Source organism: Mercenaria mercenaria, chromosome 8, assembly GCF_021730395.1.
Source record: "Mercenaria mercenaria strain notata chromosome 8, MADL_Memer_1, whole genome shotgun sequence".
Classification (NCBI taxonomy): Eukaryota; Metazoa; Mollusca; class Bivalvia; order Venerida; family Veneridae; genus Mercenaria; species Mercenaria mercenaria.
Window position 1 is genome coordinate 3,015,866 of NC_069368.1, and position 20,572 is coordinate 3,036,437.

At 33.5% G+C, this 20,572-nt stretch overlaps 1 protein-coding gene across 1 annotated transcript in view; it reads right to left on the bottom strand.

The window, feature by feature from the left end:
* LOC123565550 (neurogenic locus notch homolog protein 1-like) overlaps window positions 1-20,572 on the bottom strand; it is a 79,138-nt gene that overhangs the window by 50,419 nt on the left and 8,147 nt on the right. Inside the window, exons 9-20 of the mRNA XM_053550310.1 lie at window positions 20,262-20,373; window positions 18,320-18,478; window positions 17,389-17,539; window positions 11,182-11,292; window positions 10,795-10,828; window positions 9,699-9,845; window positions 9,060-9,182; window positions 8,636-8,767; window positions 7,448-7,573; window positions 2,506-2,631; window positions 2,111-2,233; window positions 1,427-1,552 (exon numbers count right to left, since the gene is read on the bottom strand). Of these exons, the coding sequence (XP_053406285.1) occupies window positions 1,427-1,552; window positions 2,111-2,233; window positions 2,506-2,631; window positions 7,448-7,573; window positions 8,636-8,767; window positions 9,060-9,182; window positions 9,699-9,845; window positions 10,795-10,828; window positions 11,182-11,292; window positions 17,389-17,539; window positions 18,320-18,478; window positions 20,262-20,373 (1,470 nt within the window). The remainder of the gene's footprint in view (window positions 1-1,426; window positions 1,553-2,110; window positions 2,234-2,505; window positions 2,632-7,447; window positions 7,574-8,635; window positions 8,768-9,059; window positions 9,183-9,698; window positions 9,846-10,794; window positions 10,829-11,181; window positions 11,293-17,388; window positions 17,540-18,319; window positions 18,479-20,261; window positions 20,374-20,572) is intronic.

Sequence of the window (20,572 nt, forward strand, 5' to 3'; positions counted from 1 at the left end):
CCTTAGTACACAGGCAAAATAATAGAATACTCGGTTTGGTGGAGTCCGTTCACGAGAGTTAACGCTCTCTGGCACAGGCTTAAGAGAATTAAGATTATCATTATAACTTCTCAAATTATTATGATCCATCCATCAAATTTGCAAAGCTTATGACTTTTTACGATTCACACCAATCAAATTAATGATCATTTAACTTCTGATGTTTTTTTTTTGCTTATCTTTAGCATATAACTTGTAAAAATCTAATTACAGCAGTTATCTCCAATTTGAACTTGGTCATGTGGACATTCACATCGATATGTGGTTGAACTACAAACCAGCGGGGATGAACATGTTGAAAACGAAGGGTCACATGGATCGCAAGGATCCATTCCAACTGAAAATAATATTAGATACAATCTTCAAATGAAAAAATTTCCTAGATTACAGAATATGACAAAATTCTTTCTTTTTAGTAAAAATAAGATAAATTAGTTTTCCAGAATTAAGGAAAAAGCAGTTCAGATAAATATCTAAAATATTAAATCTGCGATTCTGTTTTCAATTGCCGTGAAATGTATACAAAATTAACAGTCTGAACAGTTTTGTCCTACATGTCGCAACCCGTCTGAATTTATTTTCTTATTTATTTTTTTAAATTTTTTTTTGGACAAGGAAAAGTTAACATAGTAATAACATATTCAAGCAAATATATATGGATGTTAACCCTGTTGAAACACACTCGCTCGTGGACTCGTCCAGTGCGCTTCACCAGCCTGATACTTATCTAAATATATATCTGTATTATACTGATCTATTTTTATTAACATAGTATTACTTATGACAATCTGGTCAAAATATACTGAACATTTAAAACTATTCTGAGACAATTGGGGAATTTTCTTCAACTTTTACAGTAAATGATCGTTTTTCAAATGCTCGAGAAAGTTCAACTAATTGCTCAACAGGAACGATAAGAAAAATGTTACAATGGCAATATGAACAAGCTGAATTTCAATTACCGCATCTTGAACCATTCCAGAAATATCCTGGTAAGCAATCACAAATTGTCCCATTGCATGCAGCATAATCATCAACGCACGTGTTCAGAACAGTCGTGCATGGCTCAGTAACACGCGTTCCATCTATGAAGAACAAAAAGGTTTGATAAATCGTATATTTACTACATCTTTATATTATATATGTAATTGCGAACAATTACCGAAATATGGTTATGTCCAAATAAAAATATGCTGCAGTCATATCATAAACAAAGCCATTATGACCCTGTAAAGTGTTAAGTATCCTATCAAAATTAGATATGTCTGTTTTGAACTTTAAGGCCACCATTTGAAAAGACAATATGTTTTCTTCAGTATTAATCCTTGTGTAGATTCTTTACAGAACAAGCTATCAAGTAACAAGAGAACGAATCAAAAGATATTACAGCAGTTATCTCCAATCTGTACTTCGTCAGGTGGACATTCGCATCTGTACGTGTTAGGATTACAAACAAGGCCGGTGCCACATGCTGGTGTTGACGGATCACATGGATCACATGGGTCTTCTCCAACTGTAAAAAACAAGTGTCAACAATTTGATCTTAGTTCTGACTTTAATGGCAATACCAACTTTCATCTGACGTTTCTGTCAACTCTGATTACAACTGGCACATTATCTTAGTATCTAAGTGACAATAATCAATTTAATCATTTTAAAAGTCATAATCAACGTCTGAAAAAATATACCTACTCTTTTTTTTTCAGCTGTCCAAATATATCGTAAAAATGTATAGAACTATGTTTAATAACCTTATAGTATTCCAATAACATTTTAAAAGAAGTACCGACTAAAACAAGAGAAAAATGTCGATGAACGTGTCAGATAGGAAATTCGAAATGATTCGCTATGTCCAGCTATCGATAACGCAGTGTGCGGGTTATTCATAATACTGGGATAGGCAGTTCCCTGAATATACATTGAAACAAATATTATATATACTGATTGATACTTGTAATGGTTGACACTTTTTAATTAAGTTTTTTTTTTTTCAGTCAACGACAATGCAAATTAAACTAACTGTACTAAGAATCAATCATTTTTACACTTCATATATATAAAGCAACTTTACCACATATGGAACCATTCCACGTGTATCCTGGTTTACAATCGCACACTGTACCATTACACTCAGCAAAGTAGTCTACACATGTTGGTAGTACAGGTGTGCACGGCTCAGCAACACGTGTCCCATCTATAGAAAATCCATGAACATTTCAATTAAGCCCACAATGAAACAAATACCATCTCGAGATTTATTTCACAAAAATAAAGTACAAAACATCTTTTATTAAGTCACATTCTGTATTTGTTACATTTTTGTTACTTATCATACTATTTTGAATTGCTCTATGATGAAAATAAATCTCTTCCTTCAAATGGAAACAATACCATTCCTCGACCATTATTAAAGTAATAAAATATGATATAGAGAAATAAATTGTATTGAATAGATTCTATAGTTACAGCATTGGTCTCCAATCTGAACTTGGTCCGGTGGACATTCACATCTGTTTGTACTTGAGCTGCAAACCAGCCCTGAGGCGCATGTTGAGTCCGAAGGATCACATGGCTCACAAATGTCCATTCCAACTGCAGCACATAAGTGAAACGTTCTTTATAATAAATGCATTTCTAATTTGTAAAAAACCAATTAATCATCCATGACTATGGTGAATAATAAGCCGTTCTCGAAATATTTTTGTGGGTGATATGCGCAGTGTTCATAATTTTACTAAAACTATGCAGCCATACTCGATGTACTGCAATTGATTAGATAGCTAGGTGAGTTCATAGTACACTGGTGCCCCACTTGCTGTCATAGAATGATCAAAAGTTACTTGTAGATAATGTAAGACTACATATACTTTCATATTACCCTGGGTTGATGCATCATGACCAAACATAAGATAAAAGAAAAAGCAAAAATACATATATTACTTTCGGGGAGGATGGGTTGCAAGGTAAATGGGCAAGGGTAAGGGAAGGGCGTGAATCCAAATAAAAAGCAAGTTGCCACATTTCACACTAACCATGCATTCCTATAAAGTTTCATGACTCCAAGCCAAACATTTGTTTTCAGATGCGTTTGCACAAACTTTTTGGGAATAAATACACATTTTTGTCTAAGGCAAGAGCTTGCAGAGTGAAACCCCAAACAAAGCAACATTAGGAATAATATTCCTGTATGTCTTCAAGACTCTAGTTCAAGTACTTTCTTAGATTTATGCGACACAACATGTAGGCCCTATGCATTTTTTGACTATATCAAGACCCAAAACTCTTGTTTTGCAATGTGAAACAAAAATCGAAAAGCTAGAAAAGCAACCCTGAGGTATTTGATGACTCTATATCAAACACTTTTATAATTATGTACAATACAATTCAGACACACCAACGGACAAGGGCAAATCTAAGTATTCTCCCACCACCCAAATCTAGCATTAGCATTTATCTTTGGGCATAACTTTTTTTTTATAAAATCATTATCCTCTCTCTCACTCCCTATGGGTAAAAGTGAGTAATGTTTAGAAAAAAAAGACATTTCGCAATGTGTTTAAAAAATTCAGAGGGAAGTAACGCACGAGTCCTTACCGCATTTTAACCCAGTCCATACGAAACCGCTTATACAGTCGCAGATTGTGCCGTTACATTCCGCATAGTCATCTATACATGTGTCTAGAGCGCTCGTGCATGGCTCAGTAACTCCTGTCCCATCTGCATTAAAATAATAACTCAAATGAATTTGCATATGTATTATCCTTTATTATTTCACACATCAGATCTTTAACATGTAGCGTCGTCAGACAAGCTAACAACTGCCAACGGGAGTGGTTCGAGTGCATTCACACTCTATCTCAGCTTCATCTCGGTAAGTTACTTGCGGTGGAGAGGTTGTAGCGGTCTGAAATGTCATGTTACTGTGAACAATCTTTTCTGTAACAAGGACTTTTTTAATTGTCTTTATATATCAGACAATTTCACTAAATATTATAACATATTCCAAAGAACTCTATAGGTGATAACTGGAACTTTTTAAGTTATCAAAATATCCTGGATAGATCTGAATTATCTTCAAACATAATTTGGTTGGAGTATTTTCCTGGGGTATAAAACTGACCGTGTAAAATAGCATTATGATTTCAAATATTTGTATGAAATTTCAATCAAGTGCACATAAAAGGTGTCAAAAATATTGAAAGAACTGCCAAATTTTCCAAATGAAAAGGGCAGATATTTTTGTAAAAAACAAATAAAAAGAGTTATAGAACCTGGTATGTGAACTTGTTTACGATCCAACAAATATAGTGTACGTTTTAGCCTGATATCTGTGTTGGATCCCTAGAAGGGACAGAGGGGACGGGAGAAGGACGGGCGGGACAAAGTGATTCCTTCATAATGAAAGAAAAGATAAAAAAGACAAATATTACGAGGCGTGACCCTTATATATAGGAAAAATAAAAGTTACAGCAGGCGTCTCCAATCTGTACTTGATCTGTTGGACATTCACACCGGTATGTGTCCGAACTGCATACAAGATCCGATTCGCACGTATTATTAGACGGATCACACGGATGACAAAGTTTTTTTCCAACTGTCAAAAATAGAAAATACTCGATATATACGTGCATTTAACAATACTTAATGCAAGTTTACTCTATAATTAAAAACAACTTTTTTTTCAATGTATTTTGAAGCAACTTCAAAAATGATGCAAACATTTCCATCTATAGAGCGACCTTTCATAAAACCAGTTTGTTCATTAATTATTACAGAGGGTTATATATTCCTTTTACCGTTTACCTTTTTTGTAAGGGTTAGGGTTAGAAGGCTTTTGGGGTCAGTTTGAGACATAGAAACATTGAGACTTTACGTCGTTTTGATATCTTGCTTTTGAAATTCTGTTATTTCATCATTTAAAAAGGTGTGATTTATGGAATTTATGAGGAGATCATTCTGTAATAAATAATTCTCAATGAAACTTTTTTTATTTTTAAAAAGTCACATAAATAATAACACTGTTGTCATAAAATATTCAAGTTAAACACAATTATCAGTAATAGCATTACAATGTGTTCACTATTGAGCTAATTAAGTAGAAAGTGCAACCTTTCAACAAAAGCGCTGTAAAAATACAAGCCTAATTCCTATAGCTTTCTCAAATCTGCCCCAAAATTGCACATATTTACACTTTAGTATTGAAAGCAATCAGATATCAATACCCTGCCAAATTATTTTTTTATCTTTCTCAATTTATACAGGAAGTCGGTCACCTTCATGAAAATAACTATCAACAATAACACATTTTCTGAGAACTTTTTAAAATGGTTTTGTTTTTGACTGAATACCAGGATAAAGTACTCTGAATTACAGACTTGCTGTGACATTATTTTCACCAGATTGTAAATATACATTTATTTGTTTTGAAGTCACGTTCTTTAGACTATTGTTCTATATATCAGTTAATTACAAAATTGCATCTTTTTGGTAATTTGGCACATAAAGATAAGAGTATAAAATGATATTTTACTGGGGGTATGCAACACAACTGATATATGTGACAGCTTGCAAATTCTGAGCAATATATTATTAAAACATTTTTATTGAGGCAGAGCAGGAGTGGAATAAATAAGAAGACGGTGTTACATGCGTAGAGACGGTGGAGAGCTTTAATCCTTATCGGGCTGGACATGATTGGTTCTGCCTTTGCGACCAGTGTAGATATTGATCAGCCTGCACATTCGTTCAGTCTGATCAAAATCTGAACTGTTCGCCAACTGGTCAGTATCTTTTTTGGTAAGCAGCCCTTTTGACGTTCACTGGTAAAATTGAAAAATGGACAAGTTGATTATAAAAATTTAGCAGGGTTAGGTTTAAGTCAGCTCTCACACTTCGTTGCTAAACGACCAGCACTCGCCCCGACGCCTTATATCAAAAGTGGTCCTGCGTCGTACTTATAAAGATAAAGATACAGATATGGATACGTGGGCGTAGGTAAAAGGGGATAGTTTACCGCAGATGGATCCATTCCAGACAAAATCATCTACACATTCACATATTGCACCTTGGCAATCAGCGTTTGTGTCTACACATGTGTCGATTACAGTTGTGCAACTCTCTCCAACTCTAGTACCGTCTGCAAAAAAGAAGTTGTCTTCAATAATATACTTTGTCGTTTAACAAAATATCGTCTGGTAACCATGAAATTCGTTTCTTGTCTAACATTACCTACATGAAAGTAACAAAATGCAAGTTTTCATCAACTTCATTTACTTTTATTTAAAGTAGTTCAATTCATAATTTACATTCTATCTATTCAGTGAACAAGTAGAGGAACATTTAACACAATGATAGGCCTAGCACTTAGCGATTGCTGAGAAAACTTGAAACCTCTTGCATACTTATTGAACCCAGGGTTTATTTTTATTTATTTTTTTACACTGAAACATAAATATAAGGTTCACATGTGTGTACATACATAATAGATACTAATAATAAGATAAGAGACCGATAGTAACAGGACTCAGTGTATTTCACACATCACAGCGTTATATTTTCATCAAATTATTTTTTAATGTATTATTGAAAAAGAATAGTAAAATATATCTAGCTATTTCGCAGTGAAAAATGTCAAAACGTAGCTTATTTCACGATTGTACAAAGCTACAAAATGGACACAATTTGGTTAAGAGCAAAGAAAAGACACGGTATTAACATAAAAAACATGTAAAATCAAAACATCATTCCTTCCTGAACACATGCTCTTTCTTTTTCACTTGTGTAAAAATATTTGCGTCTGGTGTTTGCTGGGTGAGAGATATTCTGATCTTACAGTGCAAGAAGGCGTGGAGTGAAGCGCAACAGATTATTTAAGATTTAATTTAAAACTGTTGCTGCTGATAAAAACAACAACAAAACATGTATAATGAGAAATAACACGAACACGCATTTAAGGAAATAATTAGTTTTCTCTATTGGGAATATAATGAAATCTTCCAAGAAAAGTTTTCTTGTAAAAATACTCAGATTTATCTGTCTTGCAACGGTTAAGAGAGAATTGCGCAAATTGAGATCTTTGATAGTTATATTTTGTAAACTTGTGATTCTTGTTTAATCATTGTATGTTTGTTCTCATACCATACCTATGTAATAATTTTCTTAAGTGTGTTTGTATTTATGTTAGTCTTAAACCGCCAAATATGTGACTTGGCGATGAACATGTATATGTTTAAGCCAATAAATTTTTTAACTTGACTTTTGACTTGAATCTATTACGTCGATTTACTGTAATAAATCTTCATAATGCATGATGCGTATAGCTTCTGAAAACATCAATAAAAATAAGGAATTATTACAAATCCATCTGTAAGTAGAAATACTACCTAACATCATGATGTAAAATACTTACAGCATTGGCCGTTTACTTCTACCGTGTTGTTAGAACACTCACAGAAACCCCTGTCACTGCAAGTTGTGCCATCTTGAGTACACGAGTCCGGTTGTTGAATGCATGGATCGCAGATTGTTCCGTTCACTACAAATCAAATACGTTCATCATTATATGAACCTCAAGTAATTGACCTGTATGATAATGTACAGGTCCTTCTCAAAATTTAATTACACCTCGACTTGTCCTATTTTGCATATCACTACGCCGGCTAAATCGGGATGACGCTGAATCGCATGTTATTTTTATTTGCTTTAGCGGTTTTTAAATGAGTTAAAATGATACACCATATCGACATGGTGATGTGATGGTGATTTTTTCACAAGATTTATCGATCCTTAATTTTAACATCAGAAACACCAAAAATTAAATAGCAGAAACGAATGATATAACTCTATTTGCATGTGACACATGCAAAGATCTGAAACCTTTGTCATATTAAGCTTCTTATCATAAGCACGAGGTATATACATGTCACACCAAGAGGTGTGTACATGCGGCTCAGATGAGCTAAAATTGAAGAATGCCGAAAAGAAGTACGGAGGGCATATAACTTGGCCAATTATCATAACGGGTCCAACACCTTAAACGTGTCCTCGAAAGTATTATAAAAGTATATAAAGCTCTAAGACACGAACTAAAAATGTGTAATAGATTTTTAATTTGTCCTTTCTGTATTCAAATGGGATCACTGCAAATTCGGTTAAACGGTTAATTGATATTGCTTGAGGAAGTTGCATTCACAATTCAATGAACTGTGTTTCAAGAGTTGCATTCACAATTCAATGTCATGTAGAACAGTCATTTGTTCATAACACACATTTATACTGTGCCAATGCTTGCCTATACATTTATAATGTGTCTTCTATTTATAACCTAACACACAGTACTGTTTATGCACACTGTTTGTGCACACATATTGATTCTATGTTGACATAGATATTCTGAAGTAATTGTTAATATTTTCGTATCTGAATTTGGGTCTAATGTATCTAAAATTAATGATCGAACTAGTTTTAAACTTTAACTTGACATTATTCTTCCTATTCCCTATAGCTATGCATTGCAGACAAAACACTTTTAGAAATTTTTTCATGCATTTATTTCTGTGTGACGATAACAAAATCTAAAATTTGAATAAAGTGGTACCTGTGACACAATTGCCTTCGTCATCTACGAAAAATCCTGTTTCACAAACGCATATGTCACGTTCTGGATCACACACAGTATTTTCACCTTTACACTGGGCAGTCACATTACAAGATTTCCCTAAACAGCTTTCTGTAAATCATATACATTTGAACTCTAAGTAAAGCTATTTCAGTTTACAAACGGCAATTTTGAAAGATAATTTCTGAATGACCCTAACTACTAGGAAAAATACATTTCGAGTACTGAATAAGAATTATATACATGAACGCCGACGACTTCAGTTAGTCGAATTTTAATGTTCTGTAACAAATTTATATATTATTTTTTATTAGTGACTTTTGATTATGAAATTTAAAAGAGAACTGCGACAAATTTCTTTGAAATAACTTCTATGTTGGGCAAACTTCATGATTTTTCTTACGTTTTTCGCATCTTCCATTGTTGTTATAGTAACAAGGACGACATTTACAGGTACCGTTGATACACAGAGCATTTGGATCCTTGCATTGTACATCTTCATCACACTCCTCCTCGAGCGGAAATTCTGTGTGATGAAAACTTACCAATGAAAGCATTGTTACGAGATATGCTTTATAATAGCTCAAGTGGACAAAACGCATGTAATTAGAAAGATACACAATTTTGTTATTTTTATTTATGTGAAGTACACTATTTCTTACTCAAATGATGTGCTCATAAGTAACTTTTATATGATACAGGGGCTGTTCAAAAATAACATAGACTTTTCCTGTCAAGATCCGGCTTTTGTGTATAGCGATGAGATATATGACTCTCATTTGCAGTCTTTGTATAATTCGGTCAACATTCATTTTGACACGTGAAGCGCATAACTAGCACCAATGTTCATTTATTGTTACTCGAATTATGCGCTCATACGTAAAGTTTTCTGTGATATACCACATTACTTTCATAGATTGTCCGACATATGGTTAAACTACTATGAACTAGAAGACACCGATTTCAATGTTTATTTCTTATTTTCATCAGAAATTTAACAAATTAATTTTTTTGCACGACTTGCACTATAATTATTACTTACTTTCAGTACAGTTTCCACCCTCGTCGTCTATACCATTACTATCAAAGAAGCCCTCTTTACACACACACAGACCTGTGTCCGGGTCACAGGCAGTGTTGTTACCGGCGCACTGCGAGTGACATTCACATTTACCGCCCAGTGGGACGTCTGCATTGATACATATAACAGAGTAACATTCGCATTTACCACTAAACGGTGCGTCTGATCATATCCTTGTCGTTAAAATCTTTAAATTGTATGTCTATTACGTTTTGAAAATAAGTAAACTTATTAATGTTTGAAAGGTCTTTAAAATCTCTAAACAAACTGTTTAACTCATAGAGATTATGCCTACAAAATAATGTACAGTAGGCTGAATAAAGATAACAAAGTGGCCATCCTACCATAACTTCGGAGTAAGACTTGTTGCTAGGGGAAACCCCACTTTTGCCAATAGTTTTATTGCATTTCATATACTGTTCCCTCCTCTAGTGACTTTTGTCACAAATCTTAGAATACAACAAGGCCATGATGGCCCCTATGTCGCTCACCTTTGTTTCACAGCTAAAATGCTTTTCTTTTCGACTATTGTGATGGATTAAACAATTTCGTTAGTGGGTCGACAAAGAAAATTTTATATAAAATTATTCTGAAATTGAAAGGACACAGGATGACCACATTAATACACCTAAGCAAACTGCCGAGGTGAGCCAAAACTGATTAGTATCGGTTCTGGCACTAATCTAATAGGTAATGGGATATGACCCTTTGTCATTTGTAAGGATATAACATTAATTTGAGAACAAAAACCAAAACACTGTCATATGTTTGGGGTGCTGAGAGTTACACCTAGCTATAAACAATATTCAAAAGTTGATGATGATGGGTAGGACATTCTATTACCTATAAATCAGTTTTGATATCAGTCTGGGAATGCTGAAGGTTTAAAAGCTTTGGCCCAGCTCACAAGTAAAACAATCTCCTTTATTGAGTATAGCTTATCTGAAGACAAATAAATATTGCAGAAATGACCAAGTTGCGTATTATCTCTCTGCTTCAAAGTATATTTTGAATTGCAATTTGCAGTTTATTCGATATTTATCTAACAATTTCTTACCCTTAATAAATACACACTGTCCTTTCTTACAAACCTGAAAAAAAGAATGTGGTAAACACAGTTTGGTTCCATATCATTTTCATATATTTTTAATTCATATGCAAAAGAGGTCCATTTTATAAACTGACGTCAGTTTACAACCGAAACGAAAAGAGCAAAATATCATGGAACGCCAAACACGAGCAAAAGATGAAAAAATCATGATATCGAATATTTTTATACACACATATGAATCGAACATATTTCTTTACACATATGAATCGAATATATCAATTCACACATATGAATCGAACATATTTATTCACACATATGAATCGAACATATCTATTCACACATATGAATCGAACATATTCATTAACATATATGAAACAAAATGAAGAAACATACCCTAGCATAACCACATGGTGTTTCTGATGAAACTTTCAGTTTGCACACGCAACCCTGATGTGAAGTGCTTGTGCATCTGATATACTGTCCACACATATCTTCTGGGTAAAGCTGAAATATACGTGTACATTTGTAAATTGTGCTTCAATGATTTCCTAGTAAATATTCAAATTGTTATCGTTACAACTGCAGCAGAAAACACGTCCATTTCTCTTAGTTTCAGTAATGCGTTTTTTAATTATTTCTATGAATATGTTCGTTAGATATAAGTATAGTTTAAGGGACGCATACTTAAATTACACAAATGTGGGTATATAGATTCCTGAATAAATACACGGTTTTTTGTTAAACTTGATACGAATACTGTCAATTTTTCCGGATTGCACTAGTACTAATCATATGGTGAATGACGAACAAAATTGTGTTGTTGCATAATTTTTTTCATAAATCGCGAAACCCATGAAGACTGTGTATTCGAACAATAGCTATAACTTGATCAAATATTTTCATGCCGAGATTCTATTGAAAATTGCAACTAAAGTTACACTGTCAATTGATTTATTGTACATACTGTGAGAAAAATTATTTAGTTGTTTAACCAAAGTACCTCAAAATAGAAATCTACGGGTCAAATCCACAATTACAAAAACAAAATTTAGTTATTTTAATACCATTTAAAACGAATAAAACTTTTGAAGTTTGCAAAGTCTGTGGCTTAACAATAAATCCAGTAAATTTATCCATAAAAGTTTTTACTTGATATGACCCAATGACTGAACCAGTCACATCGATTTAAATCAACACACACTAAAATCTATCTGATTTAAAAGATAAATAAGTATTAACATTGTACGAGTCCCAAATCCATGTTATATGTAACGTATATCATGTCTAACGATTTACAAATTGATAAATTGAGGGGGAATGTCAAATTCAAACGGACAAATATACATTTAAGCGTCCTATTTAAAGTCTGCTTTACAATTGGTCTTAATTAACTTTACATATTTTCATAAATTGTTTTGCACGATGTAAAAGACACAATTGTCGCTTTCATCCAAGAAAAAATAATAAAGCATAACAGTTGTAAATGCAAATCATTTTACGTATGTTTAATGATTATGCATATTCAAGAAAATATACTTTAGTCAATATTAACGAAACAACTGTAAAATGATTTAACACAATTACTTACCGATTAAGTAGCCATCGTTATTAAGTGACTTATGATCATTTGTGTTTTGTTATTGTTGTCAAAAGTTAACGGAAGTGCCTCACAGCTGAAGCGGAAACCAGTTTGATGCGCAAAGTAGTCCACTGTAAGTAATATTTTTTGACAAATGTCCACAGAAATTAATAATTTTCCAATATTAAAGACGAATATCTGAATAGGATTCATTATTTGATAAGAAATTATAATCATCGACATGTTTATTAAAAATCGTACACGTGCTGACACCTAAGTTGTCTCCCGTTGTTTATTAGAGTTACCTTTCGTCCGGCGCAGTAATACATTTGCAGTGAATCGCCGAGAAGTCGTGGGAAAATTAAAAACCATGTAAACAAACTAAAATTAACCACCTTTTCAAGATGAATTTCAAGTGATCGACATTATGCATTTAACCCGCCTGACCTGTGTAGCATCTTAGATATCTGTTCTAAGGTAATCATTGTGTAGAATGTCATGTTATGTCCTTGCAATGCTAATTCCACTCTGATTTTTTGTTTACATTTTTTATCAATGAGAAATATGGCGTCCATCCCGAGATGAACTGACGTGGCGTTAAATTTTTACATGTTTAAGCAAACCTGGTGTGTTAGAAAGAAAATCTCATCCCTTCAACATTATTTGGAACACTGTTATTGTAAAAAACCTGTTTTTTCCTTATACAAAAGCTTAATATTTTGTGTTGAATGTACTTTCACAAACACCTCTGTTTTCCTATTACATTCATAGTACCACATCCTTATCCACAAAATACTGAATATTACAGGTGTCCATCAGTATTATATCAGTTTAGGAATATGTTTTTTATTTTCCCACCATCGATTTCTTGAATATGCACCCCTTCCGCATTGCTGTATGAACTGTGAATGTAGCAATATGCGTCCCCTTAAGGTGCCGCCACAATCACAATTCAATAGCAGTTCTTAATACATACTCGTTTCTATTTCCCGTTAAGCTACACTTGTACCGGAAACGTCAATATTTTTCCATGCACTGAGACCTGAATTTCATATCGGGTGCATGACGTAATTCAGTGTGTGTTGTTGCACTATTTTTTTTCCTAAAGTCGCGCAATATTCCCACTGAAGAACTCGTGCATATTTCCCGATACAAAGCTAATAACCTATAAATATTTTCAGGCCGAGTATTTTTCTCTTGAAAATTGCACTAAAGTCTTAACAGTCGGTCAAATTATGATTTATAGTACATACGCTGCTTGGGAAATGTTTGAGTCTGGTTTAGACCGAAAGGTTACCCTAAAATATTGAAATCTTACGGGCATTTAAACTCCATTAAACACATATTTACAAAAACAAAATTTAGTTATTTTTGAAGTACAATATGTATACTGCAAAATCTTTTGGAATGTTTGTCAAATTTATTCTTGGTTGTTGCATTTGATACAAAAATACAACTCCATGTAAATTTAATCTAAAAAGTTGTTTGTACATGCATTACTGACCACAGCTAGCTAGGTAAACCAGTACACATCGATTGTTGAATGCAACACTACACTAACTCTATTGATTTATATTGGAAGATAAGATAGTTTTTCATTGTACAGTCAACCTATAATACCACCTGTTATTATGTAACTGTATATTATGTGTGAACAGATTTACAAATTGGATAAATTGATGGTGTTTGGATTTTTGTGTATAATTCAGTAACCAGGTAAAATTTCAAAATAAATTCTCTAAGACTGTGTTCTTTACGGTCTGCTTTACAATTGGTTATAATTAATTTTTTTACATGATTTAATATATAAATTGTTTTTGACTTAATGTAAAATTACATAATTTTGTCGTTTTAGCCAGAGAAAAATATCTAATAAAAGCATAATGCAGGTAGTGAAATGCAAATCCTTTTACGTGCATGTGTTCAAATAGATATTTAGAACATAATTTATGACAAAATTATTGACTTTAGTGCAATATTCAAGAGAAAAATACTCGGCCTGAAAATATGAACTGCTATTGACTTGTGATTGTGGCGGCTTAAGGTACTTCCGCCATCTTGAATTCAGAGTGACCTTCATTTGTGGTGTGAAAATATAGCGAACCAAAACGTTCAAATGCCGCTGTTCCATAGCACAAAAACAGCTCAGTTTGTAAGACCTTAACTAAAAGTAGCTGTATAAAAAGCAAACCTGAAACTTTGAAATAAACAAAGCAGATATTATACCTGTAATTTTCCAAATGTTCGGTTACATTTATAAATCCTTTTCAATTACTTTATTAAAAATTCATGAATGGCAAAAGTTAGTCCAAGGTTTCAATTAATGCATAGGAGAATTGTTTTACTGAATAGAACTAAACTTATTACAAAATCTGTTTTCAAATCTGACCACTGCATGTATTAAAATTTTCAGCATACATAAAAGTATTTCAACATACATAAAAGTAGTGCAATGCGTGAATAAGATTTTTTCTATGTATGGTGACCAAACTGCCTAAAATTATAAGACTTAATGTGAACAAGATTTAGCAACGATCCAAAATTTGTTTCAAGGATTGTGCAAGTTTAAGATAGGTTTAATTTATTATACTGGAAGTGATGTACTTACGCGCTGCGGAATTTTCGCCACTTTCTGCGGTAACTACCGAAATTACTTAACGTAACTTTCTCACACATACGTAATTGTATATTTATAAATTATATAAACAATCGAAATATTTGCTTTATCACGATATATGCAAATATTTTTTAGACAATCTTGAAGCATTGGGCCACTGCATTTCCGCATACTGGTCCGGGACAAGTTAGATGTGTACAGTGATTCCTTATTACACGTTTCATGCGTCGTAAACTAACCAATTTTGACTTATCGATGTTTTATACAATGTGAGAATTTATGCAGGGTGTTTTTAAAAACACAGTGAGAATAAATCGCAAAAAAATGTACAGTCAAATATGTTCGGAGGTAATACAATTTGTATGTAATCGTAGATAACTATGAAACAAACAAAATGCAATCAGTTGAAGTTTTCGCGCAAAAGCCTGATGAGTAAAATCAGAAATATCTCAAAAGTAACTTTTTTGTATCTTGGCTCTTCCTTCAAGAATGATATTTATTCACACTTTCATAGATTTGAAACTGATAATAAATGTGTATTGCAATCCCGGCATAGAAATAGACACTGACTTTACATTACTGCGGTGTTGACAGCGGAAGCAGCGGTGCAGTACTAAGACTGTCTACGAAAACAAGGATCGCGAGTTCTTCTTCTGAAAATTACGAACATTGGGATCAGCGTCTAGTATACACCTGAAAATTACAGACTTGCTATTTGCCGAGTGCACACTTGTTTTCTATCGATCGTCGTTTATATAGAGTAGACTTTGAAATATTCGTAAACATGCATACTGTCATAACCATTTCTTTAATGTATGTTCTCTGAAATTAACAGATAACTGGCTCAACTGAGACACCATACTTCAAAGTAAATTCAGTTATATGCATTTAAAGTTGAGCGTTGTTTGTTTTCTACAGGACATAAAACTGAAGCAAGTAAGCGCTTTTACTTTTTCAGCAATTTCCCTCAGGTGAACTTTGACATTGTTTACAAAGAAAAATCAGTTTTGTGTCATCTTGAAATGCGTTGTTCGGCTGAAACATTTAGTTCCCGGAATAGTTCTAAAATTGTTTATTTTTGGGATTTTTGTTTTCTTTATAATTTATTATTCAACACAATGTGCAACATTTCCAGATTTTGAAAATGATTGAAATTGAACTTTGTTTTAGAAACAGTTCCGATCTTTCATTAATATTTTACTAGCGGATGCTTTCAAATTTTAGGTGAAACGGCTTTCTTGTCCGAGAGAGGTGTGTAAAGCGAAAAACCTTGTTTACACACTGCCTTTATTATTAAAATGTAAAGGATCGGTAACAGATCAAGGAGATCGGACAGTGCAAAACTATACTAAGTTGATATCTTAACCATGAATAAGGAGACATATATATTTCAGTAAGGAAATCTGAGATAAAAGAACAATTATATATTTAATTCCCTGAAATAAACATGTCGGCGAAATATCTTAGAAAAACTGTGCACGTATTTAGCGCATTAGAATGTTTAACGACATTTCCTTGAAAAAGTAACGCTCGTATGCACTATTTTGGCATTTCTTTGATTTGAAAATACATATTTTGTAGCAGTTTGGGTTGCATACGATACAAATTTTTTTCACCAAAAATTTTCACTTATTTTCTTCCAGAGATAGGGTTCAGCGTAGCTTTCATGCTCGCAAATTTACCTACAGTTATATCAATTCAACTTTTATCATTTATCTTTTGTGTCCTTGCATTTCCAAAGCTGTTTCGAGGTTTCTGATTTTTCACATGAATTTCTAATTTCAATTTGCAGAAGGTCCTTAAGAAAGCATGGTGTGAACCGTCATAAAGTTAGTGGTTGTTTTTCTTTTCTTTTTTTTTGTGGCTAGGGTTATAAATTGACTAGAAAAGGGACACGACATTTCTAGCAGCACTGCGCGTACATTGAATCGCTATACTACCTTGTTTCTTTGACTCAACCAAATCATTTCCCGGAAACTTTTAAAGACAACGACTGAAAGTACATTATGTGACGAGTTTCCGTATATGTTTGCTAGGAGGAGGCTTTGAACGAAATAAGAAGAATATAGAAAGAAGAAGATACTACGTTTTTGACAACGGTTGCATAAAGCATGCTGAACAATCTCAACAACCAAACAATCTGGAAATTGCCACACTGACTTTGACTTCCATGGTGGGTTTTATGATGGAAGTAATTTATCTTTATGCCGAAGAAATAGTTATAACGGCTTCCTCCTTTCTGCATAAAATATTGCTTATTTATTCTGAGATTTACGCCAGTAAGTACCCTAAGTCATTTTCACTGCAGTCATATTTTATGGATTTTAGAGGGAAATTTGCATAAAATGTGTAAACAGGTCGCTTTAATATAGAAAGCAATTTTTCAGCAAAGTTACAAACTTACATCCCCACACTGCACCGAGTCATTGCCCCACCTAACTTTACATTGCTCGTCAGCAGACAGTATCTCTCCTGGTAAAGGCGTCTTCTCCCATTCCTTCCAGATTGTCTCATTAACCAAGTTTCCCCTAACTCTCATGCAATTAGGATTTAATCTACAATAAATTGACGCAAGTGAGATAATTGTTTTACTATTTTGCTAAGACTTGTACACTTCTAAAGATATGGTTGCATTTGTAAAAAGCATCTTCATGAAAACCCTTACCTTTTATCTTTTATAATCACAGCTGCGGACATTTAATGCCGTGTAGTAGCTGTAAAAGGTTACCCTATACTATGTCTCAGTGTTGTTATAGATTTACTGATTCATTGTGATTTATGGGTCGCCGACTGATTCTACATTTTGATCTCCGCACCTAATGGAAATCGAAGGTTTTGGGCCTACTTTCCGATGCATGGCTCTATATCTGTGTTGCGGTGCTCTTTGCTTCCTGGAAATCTACCCTTACCTTTTATCTCTTAAGATAACGTTCAGTTTTTTATTTCATGTTTTATTCAGGTTTTATTTAAGAAAATGTGTTTGTCTGGTGTCGTTTAACTACTGTCTCTCTACCTTACGTTACAAATCCGTTTTGTTGATGTCCTCAATTCGTTTATAATATCATTATGTCTTAAAACGAAGTGCAATACTTGTAAAATCTAGAATATCATAAAATGTTTTTTTTTTTTCTAATATAAAAATGCAGTTGTGATATAAAAGAAGAAAAAAAATATTGAATGATTCAAAATATCACAAAATAATTAATAAACTGTACTGTAAAGTGTAATCTTCCCGATTATATCAAATACAGATTTTCAAATTGTTATCCGGGGACTGACTACCTCATTTGAATCATTGTAAATTGAATTCAATATTAAATTCAAATCAAACTTACCCGTTTACGTAATTACATATGTCCTCTGTCGTACAGTCGGACAAATACCAGTTCTGTCCAAAGAAGCCGGGATTTTCCGGCCAGTCTGCCTTTGGCTCTCGCATTAGAAAATAGCCGTTTGGACTGCACGACTGCGATGCATCATCCCTTGCCCCGATTCTAATTAAAAAAAAAAAAACAATAGCAGAATTTACTAGTTGCACACAGTTGTCTTTTAGTTTACTATTTCGCATGCCTTAGAGGCTGGATCACTCTAAATATTTTGTGATCTTATCCATTGAAAACAGTATCATTTTTAACATATTTTTTTTATAATAATTTGCAGTCATACGCGTTCACATTTGTGACGGGGTGCATTCCCGGAATTTTAATATCATAATGGCCCTATGCCTGACATAATAAAAAATTACCAAGTAGAACAGGTACAAATATAACATCGATTAGTTTAATGCATTTGCAGAAATAAAAGTATACATGAAAACTTTAAGATATTTAAAAAAAAAACTTGACATAAAGTTAGCCCGCCCGCTTAGCTCAGTAGGTAAGAGCGTTGGTCTACGGATCGCGGGGTCGCGAGTTCGATCCTCGGGCGGGGTGTATGTTCTCCGTGACTATTTGATAAACGACATTGTGTCTGAAATCATTAGTCCTCCACCTCTGATAATTCATGTGGGGAAGTTGGCAGTTACTTGCGGAGAACAGGTTTGTACTGGTACAGAACCCAGGAACACTGGTTAGGTTAACTGCCCGCCGTTACATGACTGAAATACTGTTGAAAAACGGCGTTAAACCCAAAACAAACAAACAAAACAAATTGACATAAAGTTACAACACATACAAATTCGTATTGCGCCCAATTTTCACATTTGAAAGTATTACTGCATAGTGTGTTGGTAAACATTAAATGAATAGGTTTGTTATTAGTACCATATGTAAGGTTTAAAAAATTGCACACGAATAAATATGTAAGTTAACGCAGTATGATTATGTAATGCTACTTAAAAGTGAGAAGATCCTTTTAACAGAATGGCTATTGCTTAATGTAATACTTAAGAATGCAATCAGCTCTACATACATTAAAGCTAATTGTTTGATGAGGAATTTCTAGGTTCAAATAAATATATTATGGTCAAATATTTCATGACAATGACAATGACAAATTGATTATTTGATATTGGCCACCGTCCCATACTAATAAAATGTAAGTACAGAAATACATTTTAGAGGAATGTACAGGCACACTAAAGATAGATATACTGATACCTATACACATGTATAATTTTTACAAAAATTAACTATAAATGAGCCGTGCCATGAGAAAACCAACATAGTGGGTATGCGACCAGCAAGGATCCAGACCAGCCTGCGCATCCGCGCAGTCTGGTCAGGATCCATGCTGTTCGCTAACGGTTTCTCTAATTGTAATAGGCTTTGAAAGCGAACAGCATGGATCCTGACCAGACTGCGCGGATGCGCAGGCTGGTCTGGATCCTTGCTGGTCGCATACCCACTATGTTGGTTTTCCCATGGCACTGCTCAAATGTATGTATCACTCCGAAACATTAGATATAAAGTTACGGCATTAAAATATAACCCTTATTCCTTATTATGTGTTAAAATGTAACAGACATAGTGTTTGAATACTTTTACTTATACATACGAAATAATAATGTAATAACTATATCCTAGATTAACTGCTTTTATTACTACATTTTAGAACTGAAAATCAACATATTTCAACAATAGCCAGTAAACTGGAACAAACGAGAATTATACAAGGTGTAAATTGTAACAATTCCACTAGTTACTGTATCAGTCCTATATTTTCACAGCTTGCAACATTTCAAATTAAAAGTAATATTCATATGGGCTTCTTTTTCTTCTTTAATTTCCAAACATTATGAAAATGAGCATAGAACATCTTTAAGAATGATAGACTTACGTTCGCAGAAGTGCATGGGCAACAGTTATATCAACACCGTCTCCAGTTGCCTCGTGTACTGCTACTCTATACTTTAAATTACTGCTACACATTTTGTTTTGTTTAGCCACAGCTGTATAATTAAGAAAATATAATAAACATTTTGAACATACAAATAAGTCATGTGCTTCTTGTATATAAAAGCATATCGAGCCGTCTGAAGTTTTACTACTGTGGAGGCCGAACAACTTAAGCGGAGTTTTGACCATTCTGTTGTTGTTTTTCATGTTATGAAAATTGCGATTTTCCCAATCCTATAGACTCCCATTATG